Source organism: Corapipo altera, unplaced genomic scaffold (genome assembly GCF_003945725.1).
Source record: "Corapipo altera isolate COAL_440 unplaced genomic scaffold, ASM394572v1 1, whole genome shotgun sequence".
In the NCBI taxonomy this organism is placed as follows: Eukaryota; Metazoa; Chordata; class Aves; order Passeriformes; family Pipridae; genus Corapipo; species Corapipo altera.
Window position 1 is genome coordinate 33,442,171 of NW_020884873.1, and position 19,363 is coordinate 33,461,533.

Sequence of the window (19,363 nt, forward strand, 5' to 3'; positions counted from 1 at the left end):
AGGTCTGGGCAGTTAACTTCCACATTGTGCTCCCTGCCAGATAAGCTTGTACTATCCACATCAATGGACTAGTACCTATCACCATCAGATAGCTCTGTTCCTAGGCACAATCCATTTCTTATTGCATGAGACCTCCAGTGAGTACAAGAACCAAAACTAACCTGGTGTGTCTCATCAACAATGCACAGGGGGAAAAAAAAGAGCCTACTTGAGCTACAATATGGTGAGGTATAATAAAAAAAATATATAATGCAGATGAAAGATGTGGGCTCAAGGAAACCAAAGAAATATTGAAAGAATTTTTTCATTCTGCAATAATGATAGCTTGGCTTCGTGACCTGCTTTCTAAAGGGCAGAGTTGTTCTCATGAAACTGTAAGTACTAAAGAAGATAAAATCACTTCCCTGGATCAGTGGATTTGAAAATTCACCAACAGGGATTTTACAGCAACAGATGGCGCATCTGAGTTTCTTTGTTATTTTCCTGCCCTCGTGATGGTTTTCCAGCTTCGTACTGTACACTTTGAAAGATAATTTGGAATAACTTTACAATTACGAGATTGTCTCCACTTCCCATGGAAAACTTCATATTTTGAGTGTGAGGATAATTTCACAGTAACTCCTGGAATCATGGAATGGTTTGGGTTGGAATGACCTTAAAGATCATCTAGTTCCAACTCCCCTGCCCTGGGCATCAATGCTTTCCACTAGACCAGGTTGCTCAGAGCCTCATCCAACCTGGCACGCACACTTCCAGGGACAGGGTAGCCACAGCTTCTCTGAGCAACTTGTTCCAGTGCCTCACATCCTCACAGTAAAGAATTCCTCTCCAATATCTAATCTAAACCTACTCTCAGTTCAAAGCCATCCCCCCTTGTCCTATCACTACATGCCCCTGTAAAAAGTCTCTCTCTGGCTCTCTTGTAGGCCCCCCTTAGATACTGGAAAGCTGCTATAACTCACATTTCTTCAAATTAAAATTCCTCAGGGTCACACAATAAAATGATCCCTCTAACTTAACTAGCCAGCTATTTTGAAATTGAAAGAACAAAGTTCACCTGGGGATAAATTAACCGTTAATGGCCATGTGGATGCACCCATATAATCAAACTTCTCTCCTCTGTTTTCCCATGTTGCTTTGCATCTGAACCACGTGTGCTGTGCTGTCCTGAATGCAAATTGCCTGGATGTTACCTCTTTGTGAAAAGGCTGGCAGGCAGCCATGGGGCCCCATGTGTGACAGTGTGCTCCTGCACCCCTCGCATTCCAGCAACACTACAGCAGTTGTGCCTTGTGCATCTCTATGGAGCCATGCAGAGGTCACGGACTTTGCAGTCTGGGAAGAGGAGACCACTTAGTCCTGCCTCAACACAGCCATGATGATGTGAAGATACACAGGTGTATATCAAAGCAATGCTGAGAGGGGTCACTCTGGGAACACTGCTCAAAGCTGCAGCAAACAAAGGGGCTCTGACACAATGATTTAAAAACAAACCTCTGGAAATAAGCAGAATCCTGGCAATGCTCCAAGTACCTTTCCCAAGTACCTCTGAGCATGGAGGTTTTCCATCCAAGCCACTGATTATGTGTAATGCAGACAAAAGGCACAGAGGAGTTCATGGTCCTTAACCAGGTCTCTAGTGAGAGCGAGCTCCCCATACTGGAGCCCAAACCAGAACCTGGGAAAACAGAAAGCTCTTTCACCCCTGAACACGTGCACTCAGAGGGGAAGTGTCTAGCCAGTCCTAAGCCAGTCACTGCGGGACTGCGGCGGTTTCAAATAAAAATAGTGTGATGGAGGTATGTTTATGAAAACATCACATACAGAAAAGAAAGGCAATGTAAAACATACTTTGCTTTTTATAAGGCATATTTAGCAATTCACAAACTATACCTTCCCAAGTGAGGAATGGAAAATTGCAGACATCGAAAGCACTCAGTCAGGCTCAGTGTTATTAAACCTTCATTCAGTACAGTCACTCCGAAGAACTGCTCACAGCACAGTGCATTCTGTATGCGTCTGCAAGTAACAAAAAAGATCTCAAGACAAGAATGATGCTCTCTTTGGGTATGAAAACCACAGGCTTTGTCAGTATCGCAGATGTAAATAATTTTCCATTCCCATCTGCAGCAACTTTGGCAAACTGTGCTTCTCAGTGGTGTTGCTGAGTTATTTTGCTGCTTTGTCTCCTGCCTTTCTGAATAAGCTCATTACGGATTCTTGGTGGCTTATATCAGACTAACATCTTCTACACAGGAGATCGTTGTGTGCCTGTTTCCTGCCATCTCCTATCTCCCAGCCTGTGCCTAAACCCCAGCTAACTATTCCACAGCTTTACCCTGATAACTCTTAAAAGTTCCCAAGTTTCTTCCCTACTGCAATTTAAGCCATACTTTCTCCACAGCTGGAGAACTTCAATAGCCTTTTATAAAGTATTCAAAGACTACTATTATGTTTCTCCTTCAATCATCTCTAGTCTTAAACTATTTGCAGGAGTCAACTCTGCAGCAATGCTCTGAAATTCTTGGTTTCTCACACAGAAGCGAGGCCATCTCTAAGAGGTATTTTAAAGAAAACTGCGCTGCATGTATTAGGAGAAGGCAATACCAAATGCTTGGCCAGAACTCTGAATGCTTCTTCTGGGAGAACATCAGTGTGGTTCTTCTGCAGAGGCATGCAAAACAAAGCAGACAGCAAAATTATTTCAAAACAGTTACTATTCAGCAATGCAAAGAATGCATCAGTCTCTAAATTCAGGATTAAAGTTGAAAGATCCTCCTCTGCAGCAACTAAAAATGTGGAATTATGTTAGGAAAACCATAAATACTTCCCAGAATATAAAGTCATGTTCATATTTTTTGTCTCTGCAAATGAGATGTAGTATCTTAAGTCAACTCAGTAGAAAAACTGCTCAAAATTATTTCATCATACATTCATATAATTTATTTCCTTCTCCCTTGAGAAGCTGAGTACAGTTGAGGCCTCTATTTTCCAATTTCTAAAAGCACTTCCTGTCTAATCTCATAAATACATTTCTGATATTGCTTCAGTGTCTTGGCACACTTTAGATAATCATCATCATGATGATTATCTAAAGGCTTCGCGAACAAAGATTTGGGAAGGGCTCTACCCACGTTTGTTGCAAGTGCATTGGTGGCTAAAAAGGCCAATAAGAGACAGGCACGTCCGGTTGCAAAAGGCACAGCAGAAAGACTCCTTAGGTGGTAAATTCTGCAAGGCACGATTCTTTCTGCGTTGTCTTTTCTCCTCAAGGGTGATCCTACGTGCTTTCTCAAAAGCATCAGCAGCGTTATAGATGGTGTGTCTCCAGACCTCCCGGTTGGAGGCCAGAGTGGACCAGTTATGTTGATCAACGTGGCCAAGGCTGAGATGTTGTTTCAGGGAGTCCTTGTATCTCCTCTTCGGGGCTCCTCTCTTGTGGATGCCGGTGGCAAGTTCACCATAAAGCAGGATCTTAGGGAGGCGGTGGTCCTTCATCCTTGAGACGTGCCCTGCCCATCGCAGCTGTGTTCTCAGCAACATGGCCTCAATACTTGTGATTGCTGCTTGTTCTAGAACAGATGTATTCACAAGTTGAAAACATAACATACTGCGCTTCCCACCCCACATCCCAAAACCCTAGCTTTTGTGGATTCCCCAGCGTGAGCTACCACCTTTCCCAGCTCTTGGGTGGCAATTCCACATGGGACACAGAACTCGGAGGCAGCCGAGATAAAAGCCTGCTTCGCATGAAAGTTTTATGGAAGTGACTCTCCTCTCTAGTGGGGTACACACTGACAGGGAGCATCACCGTCCGAAGCACCTTTTTATCAGGCACTGCTGAACGCGGGTACTTGTTTGTAGCTGTGGGCAACCCCAGCTCGCTAGAGCACTCTTTCCGCATGGCAGAGAGATGCGAATCAAAGGTGAAAACCAGCCAAAGGGCGGGTTTGTTTCAGTTCCTGGAACTTCCTTTCCAGACCTAAAACAGCTGTAGGACGCGGGGTCCGAGACGAAGGCGGGCAGCCCCGATCGACGCGCTCGGCGCTCGGCGGGGCGCCCTGCTCGGCGGTGCGGCGTGCGGCCGCGCCTCCCGGAAGCGGCGCGGGCGGCGATGGCGGCGGAGCAGCGGTATCCGCGGGGCTCCATCGAGGATGACTTCAACTACGGCAACAGCGTGGCCGCGGCCAGCCTCCACATCCGCATGGGTACGGGCTGCGCATGACCCCCGCCACAGCCCCCGCTGCCCCCCCGGCTGGGCAGTCGGGGCGTTCCGCCCTCCCAGCAAGTGCCTCTGGGTTACCCCATCGCCTCTGGCCTTAGGCTGAAGGGAGGTTCTGCGCGGTGTTTTAACCTGAGTAGAGGTTGTGAGTGCTGAGCCAGGGCATTACTTAGTCCAGGTTAAACATCAAGGGTGAGAGACTGCAGCCGGCGAAAGGTTTTGTCATCTAAGCGTGAAGGTGGTAGGTCTTCTCATGAGAAGGGATTAACCCGCTGTAGATTCAGACTTGACTTTGCCCAGAGTGACGGATTTTGAAGGCCAGACATAATACGTGAGGTGCATAGACCCTGGAAAGCTGCACGTCCCTGGAGGTGTTTAGGGAAAGACTGGACGTGGCACTTGGTGCCATGGTCTGTTGGACACGGTGGCGTTCCGTCATAGGTTGGACGCGATGATCTCAGAGGTCTTTTCCAACCTTATTGATTCTGTGACTCATACAGAATCAGTATCAGTGCTAGAATCAGTGTCTGTAGTTATGGAAGTTTAACCATGAGACTGAAGGACTTGGATTTCTTCTGTGAGGTGATAAAATATTGTCTCTTCTGCTGAAGCACTTGGCGTTCCTTGAGGTCATATTAATGCCCATGAAATACTGCTTTACTCTTCATGTGCAGGTCTCAAATGCATTGAATAATCTCGTAGAATGTGTCTAATCATTACTCTTTACTGAAATACTTACAGTGTTAGTGAATGCATTTTGGAATAAAAACAGCTGCATGTTGTGAAATTTTTTATCAGATATTTCTGATAATCAGGAAGCCTTTTCCTATAAAAATACAATTTTTCCTTGTTTGAAAAATGAAGGGGGCAATAGGAGATATGAAAGAGATAATGCCGTTAGCAAAATTGCTGATGCATCTAGTAATGTGTGGAGAAAGCTGTGCTAGCTAGGAGGCTACTTCTCGGTTCGTTCAGTTTATCACAATCAAGTAGGCCCCAGTCCGTCACGGTTTACAGGTGTATTTAACTTCCTGCTGCAAGCAGGTAATTCAGCTCCTCATAGTGTGCACTCTTAAACTTGTTTAGGCTGTGCTATCAATGACTGAGTCGTTTCTCCCTGTAAACTTATTCTTCCTTTCACAGCATTTTGCCCAATGGGTTTGATCTCCTCGCAATCCCAACGAGAATCTCTGTATGATGTATCTGTATGTCCTGAACTACTCTCCGCTTTCCATAATTCTAGAATTAAGAAGCCTGTTAGCTTAGTTCTGGGATTTTTTTATTTTTTCCTGCAATCTGTGTCTGTAGATACCCATTCAGTACAGTTCAAGTCACAAATGATGATAAGCAATATTTAACATGGTGGAAGGGCAATCAAATAGATATTACTATAAAAAGTTTTCCTTTTTAAACTTTTGGCAGTTTCTGCCTTCCACAGAACTTCCAAGTTAATCTTCCAGCATTTAGGTCCATTATATACCAGTAACATGATGGAGAAGGTATGCTGTTAGTATAGTGAGACATAGGTGTACATAGGTTTTTAAATATATCCAAAGTAAATTCCTTGCAAATTTTTTTATATTTCTTTTTATTATCTTGTTATTGGTTAATTAATGTTGTGATAATAAAAATGTAATAAATGTAATGTAAAAATTGTGTCAATTTTTTTAAGGAAAAATGGCTTTTTACTACACTGTTCTGTGCTTTTTCACTATGACTTTCTAATGGTTCCTTATGAAAATGAAAACTTGTATCTGATTTACTGTTGAACTTTCTAAGTGTAACTCAAAAGTGATTTCACTTTTATTTTCCTTATTCTAGCTTTTCTACGGAAAGTCTACAGCATTCTTTCCATTCAAGTTCTATTGACCACAGTCACATCTGCAATTTTTCTGTATTCTGCGGGAGTGCAGGCATTTGTTCATGAAAGGTAAATACTAAAATGAAGTGGAGATGTTTAGCATGTGGTAAGTATAGTTTATGTAGTTTGTTGCTCTGGAACACTTCAGTCTTCCTAATAATTTTTATACCCCATGTTTTGATTCTGTAATAGAAATGTTGTAACTTGATTAGGAAATAATCTTTCTTCTCTGACATTTTTTGTCTTTGGTTTATTATGGAAATTTTATTATAATGAAAGTTTATTTTAATCAATGCTTTATTAATAGTGCTTATTTTACTATTTAGGCTATGCAAACTTATGCATGAGTTGCAGAACATCCCAGTTACTGACATTTCTTGTTTTATGGTCTAAGTACTTTCAGAATCTCTTTGGAATGCTGTTGCTTATAGGTACCTGTCCCAAAAAGCAGAATCACGTCTTGTTCCTCTTCCTCCCTCCCCCCATCTTTTGGTTTTTTTCAGGGGTGGTGTTGGTTGTTTGTTTCCCTGAAAACAAGTCTGCTAAAATTCCCGAGGGCTTGCTTCTTTTACATCTCAAATTTTCATGATAAAAAAACAAATATCCAAACTGTGGTGAACAGGCCAGGGAAAGGAACAGCTGGGAAAGGAGTCCAGTTTCTGTTTTCCTCCAAGTGCTTTTTCAGACTTGGCTTTTACTTTCACTTCAAAGCCCAAATAAAAAAGGAGGCTCAAACACTATATGAAAATTTCAGTTTCTGTATAAGCTATAGTACATGCAACAGATGTTGTAAAACTACAGTTTTCTACTTAAATCTGATAATTTAAAATTGACCTTCTCACTTAGAACTGTTGTGATTTTTTTCTTTGATGTTGGTCTATTTTTTTCTTGGAGGGCTGCCTGAATGATGCTTTCCAGTCAGTACTGATTTTCCTTGGTGCAGTTAGTGCCTGTGTTTGTTGCAGTCAGATGCTTATGAAAAACACTTCCCTGAATGTGGAGCTCATAATAGGCAAAATATGACATATACTTTAATACTTTTAGTTTCATACAGATGGATTTTCTTCTTTATATAGATTCATTTACAGGTAATGGATTCCTGGGTAGTCCTTAGCTTCAGTATGAAAAAGATGTCATTTTTGTGACTATTTTTAACTGATTATCTGTAATGATATGTTTTAGAACAGCTTTATTATAGACTTGCATTACATGTATTTTGGATATCTGTGTCTAGGTGATCACTTAAAAACCTTGGGTTTATATAAACTGGTTTTTAGTCTTCCAAATATTTGAGTTTAATTTTGACTACTATTTTTTTGGATGGAACTTTACAGGCCTGCCTTGCTTTTGATATCTGGGTTTGGATCTTTGGCTATAATTGTGGCACTAACCCTCTACAGACACCAGCACCCTCTTAATTTATACCTGCTGTTTGGATTTGTAAGTATTTATAAATTCAATTTTAATAGTCCCTAGAATATTTTGCTTTGTGATTAACTCCTTGAAACTAGTGGTATATAATTTGTTTTTCTTGTATTCCTTGAAAGATATCCTATGTGCTTATGAAGATCTGATTTTGTCCACAGCTTGTTCCTGGATAGGCTCTAGGTCAGGTTTCTCGATGTGTGTAGAAATCTGTGTATCTGCTCTTGTTGTTCTGTTGATGTCAGGCATTTGTCTATGAAACTGCTCAGTAGGAAAGGAGGAGGCATTCTTGTTACCTTATTTGCTTAATGGATGGCCTCCAGCAGAGGCCCAAAGCAGCCCTATGTTTTTGTTTCTTCAATTGTTGTCTTTTTGATGCTAAATTCTGAGCATGTTTCCAGCACAGGCAGGTGAGTCGGAGCTGTCCTTAAATTTCAATATCCTGCCTGATGTGAGCTTTTAGATATGGGCTAATGATTGCTCTTGGGTATTTTGGATAATGTAGAAATCAATCTTCTGAAGAGTCACAGTAGCTCAATTAGAATTTGATGCTTTAGAAATTGCCTAAATTGTATTTGTGTAAAACGGAAAGACAGCTTTGCTGTATAAGTAATAGATTGCTTAAATGGTGACACAGTTATATGCTTCCTGACTTTTGAACTCTTGAGGGTGAATAAAATGTTTAAAAACTTTTAACAAGTGAAGCTGTAACAAGGAGTGATGTAACAGTCTGGCCAAAATGTGGTGTGGGAGTTTGTAAAATAACAGTTTAAGTATTACATTATATAGGAATGGAAGAATTCAAATGTCTGTGTGATAAATTGGTTTAAACAAAATATGGGTTAAATATTCTGTTATTTCTGAGCCCTTGGTTCATGACATAGAGAGTTTTCTCATGTTCTATTATGTTGAAACTCAATTTGAAATTATCATTTAGAAAAACTCAGGGTCCATACTAGCCTTCATCACAGACATTCAAAATGTGGTTTAAAATTAGCTGTTTCAAAACAAGGATTAGTGGGAAAAGGAAGCTGATGCAGAGACTTTATGTTACTGTTAGACAGCTGTCTAACAAGATATTAAGAGTGTATTAATTGCATAGCTTCTTGAATAGTTTGTAAGAAATGCAATAAGAATGCTGTGTGCTTTGAGTAGAAAATGTAAATGGCATTTTTCTATAGGGGCGGTCTCTCACTCATTTTCAGTTTGTATGTAAACAAGTAACACAAGTTACTTTTTATGAAACACAAGTTCCACACAGTACGACAGTGTGATTGCCATTTTCTTGTTGAAAACTAGATATATTTCCATATACAAATATTTAACAGGAGACCTAATGTAATGTGCTGGGATTATGTAGCAGAATGGGACTCACTGCATGTGAAGTCTCCAAGTAAGTGTTTTGTGGTCTTTTTTTTTTAATCCATGTAATTTTTTGATTTTGCTTTTTGTAGACGCTGCTGGAAGCACTGACAGTTGCCATTACAGGTAAATGGTAGCCATCCTATTGTCTGATTCCATAAAGAATTTGGAAAAGGAATACAGTCTGTTGTTTGAATTGCCATTAGAGTTTTTTAGATGTGACTAAAATGATCATGAATCCTGTTTGAAAATTTTAATGACAGTGATATGAGTTTAGCAAAAAAACAGGGACTCCAAGGGAGAAAACCAGATTCTGATCAAGAACTGAAACTGTACAAGCCTGAAGTGAGAAATGAATTGTGCCATGAATTCTTTCAGTATAGCTATCAATGTTCTTTCCTATAAGGCAGCTGTTAGCAGAGCTGATCTTAAAGTTGAAATATCCCTATCTTTCCTCTCAGTTTCCTCGAAGGGAATTTGAGTTTGGAGAGTTCTGTACTTCATGGTTAGGGTTGTGAAATGGGGGGGTGTGTGGACAAATCGTGGCATCACTTTGCATTATAGTTTCCAGCATATGCTGAAACCTCTTCATCGTGGCTTATGACCTGCAAAAAAAAAGTCATTTGGGGAAAAGAAAGATTAAGGAGGAAGGAAGGAAGAAAAAGGTTCCATTCATTTCTGTAACCTTCCCCCTCCTATCCCCTAATCAAAACTTTGAGCCTTTGGAGAGAATTTTGTTTTTTTCCCCTTGCTTCAATATCATGAAAAATTCAGATATCTTTTCCCTTAAGATCTCACTTACCTATGCTTAAAATATTTTTGTTTTGGTTTGGCAGTGGTTTTTTAATTGTAAGTAGGGAAAACCTGTTATTTCCATATAAGAAGCTACAGCTATCAAGTAACTGTCAAACTCAGTGCAAGGCCCCTGAATCCTATGATCATGAATTCGTAGTGCAAAAACAAGTTCAACTATAGTTTACTTTTTTTTGTTCACAGTTAAGATTTTTTTTCCTGTCTGTGAAAGTTTAAACTTCTGTTTCCTCAAAAGATAATGTAGCAAATACATGGTGTAGTGTTCTTTAACTGACAGATTACTTTTTCTGTTTATAGTTAGTTTCTACGATGTCTCCATCGTCTTGCAAGCCTTTATTCTTACTACTGCTGTATTTCTTGGGTTGACTGCATATACTTTGCAGTCAAAGAGAGACTTCAGCAAGTTTGGAGCAGGGTATGTTGTCATATTGATGATTTTTAGAAAATTCTTTTCTGTTAAGGTTGTTTTTTCTTTCTTAAAGCAAGCTTTGCAGCTATAATAAGGAATACAAGTCAAAAGAACCTGCTTCAAGGGAATAGTGAGGGTTTTATTTATCTTAAATTATTAATTTTACACAGTTCTGCTTTTCTGGTAATTTTTTTTCTGTGATTATGATTCTTAAAACCACTAGAAAACTAGTTTACCTGGAGTTTTCACTGAGACAGAAGGCAGCTGTTTCAAATATTTTTAAAAAAATTAAAGTTAGAAAGTAACTTTTGACAACTTTATAAAACTTGCTGCTGACACCAATGAAGAGTTAGCATCTAAGAAGAGGTTTTGTAAGAAGGGAGGATATTTTAAATTTAAAAGAAAGTATATTGTTGCTCACAATTTATAATTTTTTTTTCAGACTCTTTGCTTGTTTGTGGATTTTAATCCTCTCAGGTTTCTTGAGGGTAAGATACCTTGTGTTCATGGTTACAAGATATTCATAGAATCACAGAATGATTTGGGTTGGAAGGGACCTTAAAGATCATATTGTTCCAACCCCATTTGCCATGGGCAGGGACACCTTCCACTAGACCAGGTTGCTCAGAGCCTGAGCTTTTACTAACTTCTGGTAGAACAAAAAGGTTTTGGACAGCTCAATGTAACTTAAAGAAAATTCCTAACCAGATTCATGGCTATTCTAGATCGCACTGGTGATCTTTTAACCAGTCATTTCCAATTTGGATTTTTGTTGGGTGCTGTTCTTGCCATTATTAAAGGAGCATTTGTGTTGATTGACAAAATTTGTCAGTCGAGATCCACTACTTGATTGAGAGAATGGGAAGGAGATCATTTGGGTTTTAGCTGTATTTTGTTTTTCTAATTGTTGTTAATACCCTGCAGACCAGAGTTTCCGCCCTCTTAGATGTGGAGGCACTTTTACTCAGTTAAAGAGACAGTGACTGGGGAATACATGGAATAAGGAGATTGAAATGCCATCATAATGCCATGTTTGTGTGTACATAACAGTAGGAAGACCGTGTTATAAGTGTGGCATATCATTATGCATAGTTTTAATATTAAAAAGAAAATGAAATTTACAATTTTTTTTTCATATTTTGTCTGCCTCCAGCTGTTTTTCTATAGTGAGACAATAGAGTTGGTGTTTGCTGCTGCTGGAGCTCTTCTGTTCTGTGGATTTATTATTTATGACACTCATTTGCTGATGCACAAATTGTCCCCTGAAGAGTACATATTGGCTGCAATCAATCTCTACTTGGACATCATCAATCTGTTCTTACACCTGCTGCATTTACTGGAAACATTTAATAAAAAATAGCCAAAAGTGGTGTGGTTTAACTGTAGCGCAATTTGGATGATCTGCAAACTCACTAGTTCTGTCTTCTAGAGACTGAATCTATATTATTTTTTCATTCCATGAATACTAATCCCTCCTTTGGGGGGAAAAAAAGTCTTTTTATGTAGCTACAGTTCTTCTCTAGACCATGTATTTTATGCAGTTAACATGCTGTCATCATTACAGTCACTTTTTTAATCTCTTAATTTGCACTTGGCATAATCAATGATGAAAAAGTTTGCCAACTTCTTATTGCTCCAGAGTAAGAAACAGCTGTTCTGTAGCTGCTGGAAATGTTTCCTTTGGGATTGATCATAAGTGTGTGTATCACATAAGGGTAGGCTGAGCTTACCATTGTGCTAAGCTAAATTTTACTAAGCTAAATATTTTTCTAGTTTTTGGTTTGGTTATTTGTTTTGTTTAGTTTTTGTTATCTGTCCCTGACAGATACTCTGTTCTTGTTAAGGGCTGTCACTATGGAGCCGTGAGGGTGTTAAGACCAGTTAAGGGAATGTTCTTCATTTTAGTATTATTTATGGCCTATCTTTCAGTGTCCTGAAAAATCATTTGGAGATAGATTCTGGGATTTTATCAACTTCTGTATGTTAAGGTTAATTGTGTCAATAAAAATTGGAAAGCCTTTTGTCTGTTCTTGCTGCCAAGACTGGAGGACTTCAGGGAGCCAAGAATGAACTTTGCAGACCCTTGCTGGCCAGGGAGAGGTGCCGTGACTGTAGCTACTTCCCAAACTGTGGAGATCCTGGAAGGGCAGGCAGGGTAAAAACAATTTTGAAAGGCTTTCTTACTTCCTATGCAGTGTTGTTACTGCTCTCCTGGCCTGTCAATGAGACTTAGTGACGAGGCAACGCAGTAATTGGGAAATCATCCGTGTCCTGCCACAAGCTGTGACAAGGTGTGTTTTCCTTGCTGGAACGGGACTGATGCTATTGAAGTGCAACTGCGGATTGGTTTGAGCAACTGTGATGCTTTCTCTCTTCTGCCTGATTTACAAATGCGTGGCAGTAGCGAAGAATAAAAGCTCGCTTTTTTTCCCTGTGATGAAGCACGTGTTTATTTGTTCATCCATCCCCACGCCCTCGACACGCCCCAGTGGTTGGAGAAGATCCCGCAGCGCAGCCGGCGCGGGGCGCGATGGGGGGGTACTGCGCGCTCGCTCGGAGAGTTACGGTAGGGCCCCCCGGCCCCGGCCGGGACTGACACGTCATCCTGCGCATGCGCGCGGGCGGCGCGGCCTGGTGACGGTGTTGGCGGCGGCCTCGCGCGCGGCCAGGTGAGTGGGGGGGGGGAGGGGGCGGTGACGGCGTGTGCGTGCGGCCCCGCGCGCTCACCGCGCCCGCTCCCCTCCGCGCAGGACATGGCCAAGAGCCTCAGGAGCAAATGGAGGAGGAAGATGCGGGCGGAGAAGAGGAAGAAGAACGCGCCCAAGGAGCTGGAGAGGCTGAAGAAGATCTTGGGAACCAACGCGGATGTCGTCATGGAGGAGGTCAAGGAGGTGGCGACCGTGCTGCCCCCCGAGAAAGTGCTGGAACAGAAAGGTGAGTTGGGCTCTGGGTGGTTTTTCCTGAAGTCACCCAGGTGCAGGAACGTCCTGCAGTGTTGTTACTGTTCCTGTGACTTACGCTGTGGGGATCAGGCGTATGCGTATTACAGGCTGAGAATAGTGAGTTGGAAAACTTTTATCTTTTAAAACTAAAAGATACTGTTAAAGCACTGAATCTGGTCATTTCGCAACGTTGGCGTCCATATTGCATGCGGTCACTTGTGGAACAAGGTTATTAACATCTGATTTTTAGTATGTAAAATATGTAATGTATTTTATGGACATGTACTGTGTAGTACCTTATAGAGAGACATTTCTGAAAACATCAGGTGAGTGAAAATTCATCGCTTAGCAGTTGTTCCAATCACAGCATTATATTTGCTGCTAAACAAGAGGTAGGATATAATTTGTGCCCTAATTTAAGAAGGATACTAAACATATAAACTAAATCTAAAGTAATTTCGTAGAAATTTTTATCAAGAATATAGCGGTGTTTCGCTATTGAAATGTACTGTCTCAAGGTAGGGGAAGTATGGAGCTAGTTTCGGTTTACAAGTTAATGATGCATTGCACGTGGTGCAGGAATGGGTGGTATTAGGTGTCTACAGCTAACGCCATCTTCCTCCTTCTGCCTTAAATAGAAAGTAATCAGTAAAGAAAAAGGGCAGTTTTACCCAGGAAGTGGAAACAAGGATTTTAAATAGCTGCATACTGGACTGGAGTCAGAAAGACGCTTTCTCTTCCAAAAACTGAAGTCTAAACTAAATCGTAGTCCTTTTTACTTCTCTAGTTTATGGCACTTAAGACGTTATGATGTTGAAAACGGAAAGAGAATGCTATATAAGAACATCTTCCCAGTTAAGGATAGCTTAAATTATAATATGAATTTTTATCCATGGTTCTGATTTGTTCTATAAACCAGATAAAAGTTGTTTTTTAAATGTTGTCAGTCTTCTGATGCTGAATCTGGAGGAAAATCATTGCCTTAAACCTGCTTTCTGAAGCAAATGCATGGCTGTCTGTCATTCCTGCACCTTCTTCCAGCTCTGCTGGCAACTTCTCTACAAGTGGCAGTTGTCACTTGGCTTTTGCAGAGAGATAACAGCCTCAGAAATACCCAAGAATATATGTCTTTCACAAACAACTACAAGTTTTGTGAAAATAACGGTGTCTTCTTTGAAAGGACTTTTCAGCAGTAAGTGTGGACACAAGGGAGTTTGCATCACCAAGTGTTACAAGTATATGTTAGGGACATTTTACTGTGTTACTCTAAGGTATTTTTCACAGCATCCTGTTAATTTCTTTTTTAATTTTTTTTTCCAGTTTATATTGTTAGGAAAAAAAAATAATGGAAGGTCTGGTTAGCCTTTGGTCAGTAGTGGTTTTGTAGGTGTTTTTAAAACTTTGTGGGGATGTACATATTTTTCAAGATAGTCGTATCTATTGAGTCGCTTCAATAACCGATCTTTATAGTTTTTTTTTCTTGGTCCTTCTCTCTGTCTTTAACCCCTTTGATAGATTTTCTTTATGTCCCTGGACAGCTTCTGCTCAGTGGGTTTCTTCCTGTTACTGATTCCTACAGCATCCTTGAGGTTGCAAAATACAATGAAAACATTATGCTGTGTGAACAACTGGTATTTTTTGTCCAAGAGTATTCATTTAGTTTATGTTGCAGCAGACATTTGATGTGAATGTGCTTTTAATCTGTGTAACAGATTAACCTGTCATGTGATAGGACAGGAATTTGAGAAGAAGCTTATGTATGTGCTGCTGGGTTTTTGTTGTTGTGTTATTGGAGGCTGTATCTCCTCTGTCATTTGTTAAGAAGGCCTCGTGTTTCTCTGATACCCTGTGAGGTTTCTAGAGCTGGAACGTTTTTGCTGCCTGTCCCATGCTGGATCAGCCTTTGGTTCTGCAACTAGGCAGGAGGACCCTGGGGTGATTCTCTGCTGACTACAAGTATTTGTATCCCAACTTAGGGCTCCCCAAGCATGTCTGTGGTGCATTCCTGTAGACTGTCAGCAATGCTTCAACCGTAGGAGCAGCACATTAGCGTTTTCCTCATGAGCTTTATCTCCTAATAATATCACATGATAAAGCTTTGAGTTGCATACGGATAGTTTGGAAACAAGGTTGAAATGAAATTAGAGAGCACAGTTCCAATCAGTACTTAGCAAGGTGTTCCTCTTGCAGCCTTATTGTTTCACCAAGGCATGATGTTCATGGGGTGTTAGCTGGCTAGGGATGCTGTTTTTGAGAGTGAGCAGGTCATGGGCAGTCTTCCTGATCCTAGAGATTAAGCCTCTCCTTCTGCCTGTAAATGTGTTAGACTTGATGTCATACTTGCTCCTTGAGGCAAGTGTAGCATCCCTGGCTCATTGTTTGTACTGTCGTATTTCAACTTTTTTCTTTATTATTCTCTTTACCTGTCTTCATCTTCCACTCAGATTAATTTAATTTTTTAGAACAGATCTTAAACATTACATCATAAAAAGTGTGTGATTGTGCATATGTTTCAGTAAGCCCATGACTTCCTGTATGGTTGTGTGTCTCTGTGGTGGAGACCACACAGTATTGGAACAGATGGCAGACTAAAGAATAAGATGCTTTGCCCAGACAAGGGCCTTTAGGGAAAATTCTGCACATTTACTATCAACTGCTGAAGTTCCTGGGCTGCGGTTGCATTGGTTGGGAAAGCGCTTTCTGTATATAAACCCTTAGCTTTCTATGTATAGATGCTGTTGTGTCTAGGGGAAATTTTGGGGAATCTAATAACGAAAGAACATCTATGAAGCTGATTCAGGTATTTTACTCACTATTTTACCTTTCATTTTCAGATGACAGCAAAATGGACCTGGATAATAAACGGAACAAGAAAACTCTTCTAGATCAGCATGGACAGTACCCGATATGGATGAATTCCAGACAAAGAAAGAAGCTTAAGGCACAGCGCGTTAAAGAGAAAAAAAAATCAAAATTGGCCAAAGGCCTTGTCTGGTAGAATCAGTTTTGTAAGATCATGGATATTTTACTCAACAAAATAAATTTCCCATATTTTTTGTGCTTGGTCACTGAGTATAATTTATTGTGTTGAATAGAATTTGAAAAGACTATTAGGCCAGCAGATGATGAAACAAGTATCAATTTGGTGTCTCCTTAACTTAAAAAGCAAGCTGAGTGCCTTTGAGTAGACTAATTGTCTCTGGTTATCTGTTTTCTTGAGGGGGGGAGGGTCTTCTTTTATATTGTGAACACCGAAAACACTAAAGGAAACCCTAAAAATAATTAAACCATATGTTTTGTGTACTGTGGTCTTTGTCAGTGTAACTTCTTTTTTAGTAAATATAACCAAAGCATTCTGTAAACTTTCTGTGTCCTTTAAATCCTTCTGTAAAATTACTTCTGTTGCACTGATTCGTTTTGCTTTTAGCATAGCGAAAATGGACTTTGCACATGTAATCTCAAAAATTTTATGTTCTGAAATCAACACCAAGCCTTCATGAAACTTCTGCAAGTAAAAAGAGTGTCAATCTGACTTAAATTCACAAAGAGAACAAAAAAATATTTCACTGCTGTCTGCAACAGAAATATTATAGGACCTAAATAATTGAAAGTAAGACTGATTCTTTTATTATTAAAATTAGAGAACACATGCACAGAATGGAAGTAAAAAAGTTTTAACAGCTTTTCCAAGTTTTAGTAAAGTAAACAAGAATTTTCATTTTCATATGTACTTTCAGGAGCCTTTTATGCCTCGTAAAATGGTGCTCATCTGTCATTCTTTATGATGTGTGCATAGGTTAAAATCCTGCATGATTGCATATCAAATGCCATTTATGTGATTAGCTACAGTTAGGTGTATATTACTTGGCAATAACATGCGATGACAGATGGAAGAGTTTGTTGCCCTGAAAGCTTGTGTTTTTAAAATATCTCTCATTTCAAGGATGGAAATAATTACTGTACTGGTCCTGCAGTATGTTGCCTTTTCAAGTACCAGTCATCAATACAGGGCATAACCTTTGTCCAGCTTTCTCCAAGATGGGATCCACATTGCGTAATTGCCCACAAATTGTGATATGTGTCTGTTGTGATAACTTGGGCATAAGAAAGGAGATCTGTTTTTTTCAAAGTAATTACACTAGGTTGTAGTGTGCTAAAATCAAATAAGAAGAACTCAGTGTGAGAGAAAATTTAGATTTTCTGGAAAAATACAGTGTGTTTATTGTTATTCTTACTGTTACGGGAAAGGTACTCTGTTGCTCAGGTAAAGAGCTACACAGGTGTTGGAGGAAATACCAGTACATCTTCTGTTTTCACATACATTGACAGTTAATAAGACTTGGTAAGATGTACAGATCACATATTACCAAATTACATGCCATTAATATCCTTGTACTTTAAAAATATTTCCATTAAGTTGGTAATAGCCCTACTAAAAAACAGCTGCTGCTCTCAATTTTTTTTATTTTATTAGATAAATGGGTCTAGATTTTGGTATCAAACTTATCTAAATGTTAACATTAAGATTAGGACTACTTTAAAATTGATTCATGCAGAGGAAAGTGTGCATGGATGCGTTTAACCAGGAATGGAATGGAATGAACAGTCAGGTTTTATTTCCTTACTATTTTAGTGATGTAGGCTTTATTTTGCTTAATATGTGTTGTGGGGAATTGTGGAGGGGAGCTTCTTGGGTTTAAATGTGAAAAAAAAATTGTTTAGTTTTTTTCTGTACAGTAAGCACAGTGCTATTTTTAACATGCTTGTTTGTAAATCAGATAACTTTCAAGCAACTGCCAGTGGGAAAGCAGGCTGATTTTCCTGGAGATAATCAAACTGGCAAAATACTCCTGTTTAAAGGTCTAGCTTCAGAGTCAGTTTATTTTCAGTCTTTAGGTGCACAGCCATACTCTGCCTCATTCATCAAGCCTGCCATCGCTGCACTTGCCATACCCTCTCCTCACTCTGTGTGTGTTCTGCCTCTGCTCCTTCCTCTGTAAGAGAATATGATTTTCACAACTAAATAGTCTGTTTTTTGTGCTTCTATGACCTAACCCTGATCTTTGTTTTACAGATTTATTAATCTGTTGCTTTTGTGACCAGATAAAAATTTGAATCTCAAGTGAGAGATGGCAGATGCTGCACTGATCTTTTATTTAGCAGTTCCTTCCTTCCTGAAATAGTACTGGCTGTGTGAGGTATTTCCTTCAATGGTGTCCAGGATAAAGTCAAATGTTCACTTAAACTACAGATATTTTAAGACATCCTGTTTGATTTTGAGGTGAAATGGAGGATAAGGAAGGAATAAACCCCAGTCTTTACTGGAAGGTAGCTCTTAGTCAATTACCAGTGTATTGGGTACAATGCCACAGCTCGCTTGGGTGGGGCAGAGCTCTCTATGCGCTACCAAAGATTTTTGAAAGCCTGGTTGGGTGGGATCTGTAATCCAGGTTAAAAGCTTGCTTGTAGACAGAGAGCAGGAACTTGGCTAAATATGCAACATGAATGTAACCTCATGGTTACAGCAGGGAAGTTCTACATTCTGGGGATTTGAACACATATGGGTACTGCAAGTTTGTATTTGTAATTTGCTTTAGATCTGCTTTGAGCAACTCTGTTTTTTAAATGAAAATATGAAACCTTTAGTTGCCATTGAATATTTGATTCATACTGCTGAATCTAAACCACATTTCTGTTTGAACTGATGGAAAAAATAATTCATGTTTCTTTACAATAGAAAATTACTTTAAACATACTTGATTTTGGCTGAAATACATATTTTAAAAGTCCTTAGAGGGATTTTCAAAGTAGTAAGTGATCTAATTTTAATTAGCATTCTAATAATACCATATTTCATTGGTCTTTGTAAAAAAAAATTTCTTTAGGTTGTGATTGAGTGAGAAAAGGTTGCAGTAGATTAAAGAAACTGATGGAAATCTAACTGTATAACTTAAATGGCACTGTCAGAATTGTGGTTTGATTGTTTTTTTTTTTAAATTCTGTAATTGTGCTATTATGAAACTGCTTAGTTGAAACTTCCCACCACTGTAACTCCGCCACCTACCTGCAAAGTGCTGTAGTAGCTGTATTTCAAGGAACTGTGTACAAAATGTAGGGGAAATAATGCAGACACTTTAGAAGTACAAGCATAAAAGCCAGCACTGAAAGAATTAAATACTGTCATTTTACTGAAATGTTTATGTGTATAAGATGTGTGTGTGTGTATACAGTATAAAAATTGCATTAGCAAATTGCTAAACGTCCTGCAGATTGTCAGCAGTTTCCTGAGAAGATGACAAGGTCTACCCTTTTTTGACCCAGAATGCGGG

General features: G+C 39.6%; 2 protein-coding genes across 2 annotated transcripts; both read left to right on the plus strand.

The window, feature by feature from the left end:
- Positions 1 to 4,026: 4,026 nt before the first annotated feature.
- TMBIM4 (transmembrane BAX inhibitor motif containing 4) lies at positions 4,027 to 12,113 on the plus strand. The gene is made up of 7 exons (XM_027666008.1): positions 4,027 to 4,208; positions 6,044 to 6,152; positions 7,418 to 7,523; positions 8,963 to 8,996; positions 9,981 to 10,098; positions 10,535 to 10,580; positions 11,246 to 12,113. Exons 1-7 carry the CDS (start codon positions 4,115 to 4,117, stop codon positions 11,450 to 11,452), a joined length of 714 nt encoding a protein of 237 aa, XP_027521809.1. The 5' UTR covers positions 4,027 to 4,114; the 3' UTR covers positions 11,453 to 12,113.
- Positions 12,114 to 12,700: 587 nt separating this feature from the next.
- On the plus strand, positions 12,701 to 18,786 carry LLPH (LLP homolog, long-term synaptic facilitation factor). Its single transcript, XM_027663940.1, has 3 exons — positions 12,701 to 12,761; positions 12,843 to 13,026; positions 15,869 to 18,786. Exons 2-3 carry the CDS (start codon positions 12,846 to 12,848, stop codon positions 16,030 to 16,032), a joined length of 345 nt encoding a protein of 114 aa, XP_027519741.1. The 5' UTR covers positions 12,701 to 12,761; positions 12,843 to 12,845; the 3' UTR covers positions 16,033 to 18,786.
- Positions 18,787 to 19,363: the final 577 nt, after the last annotated feature.

Excerpts from the sequence above, each read along its gene's own strand:
- TMBIM4 (XM_027666008.1), top strand. The coding sequence starts at position 4,115 with ATGGCGGCGGAGCAGCGGTATCCGCGGGGCTCCATCGAGGATGACTTC. Across the intron at positions 4,209-6,043 it reads CAGCCTCCACATCCGCATGG|CTTTTCTACGGAAAGTCTAC; the intron begins GTACGGGCTGCG and ends TCCTTATTCTAG. Across the intron at positions 7,524-8,962 it reads TATACCTGCTGTTTGGATTT|ACGCTGCTGGAAGCACTGAC; the intron begins GTAAGTATTTAT and ends TGCTTTTTGTAG.
- LLPH (XM_027663940.1), top strand. The coding sequence starts at position 12,846 with ATGGCCAAGAGCCTCAGGAGCAAATGGAGGAGGAAGATGCGGGCGGAG. Across the intron at positions 13,027-15,868 it reads GAAAGTGCTGGAACAGAAAG|ATGACAGCAAAATGGACCTG; the intron begins GTGAGTTGGGCT and ends TTTCATTTTCAG.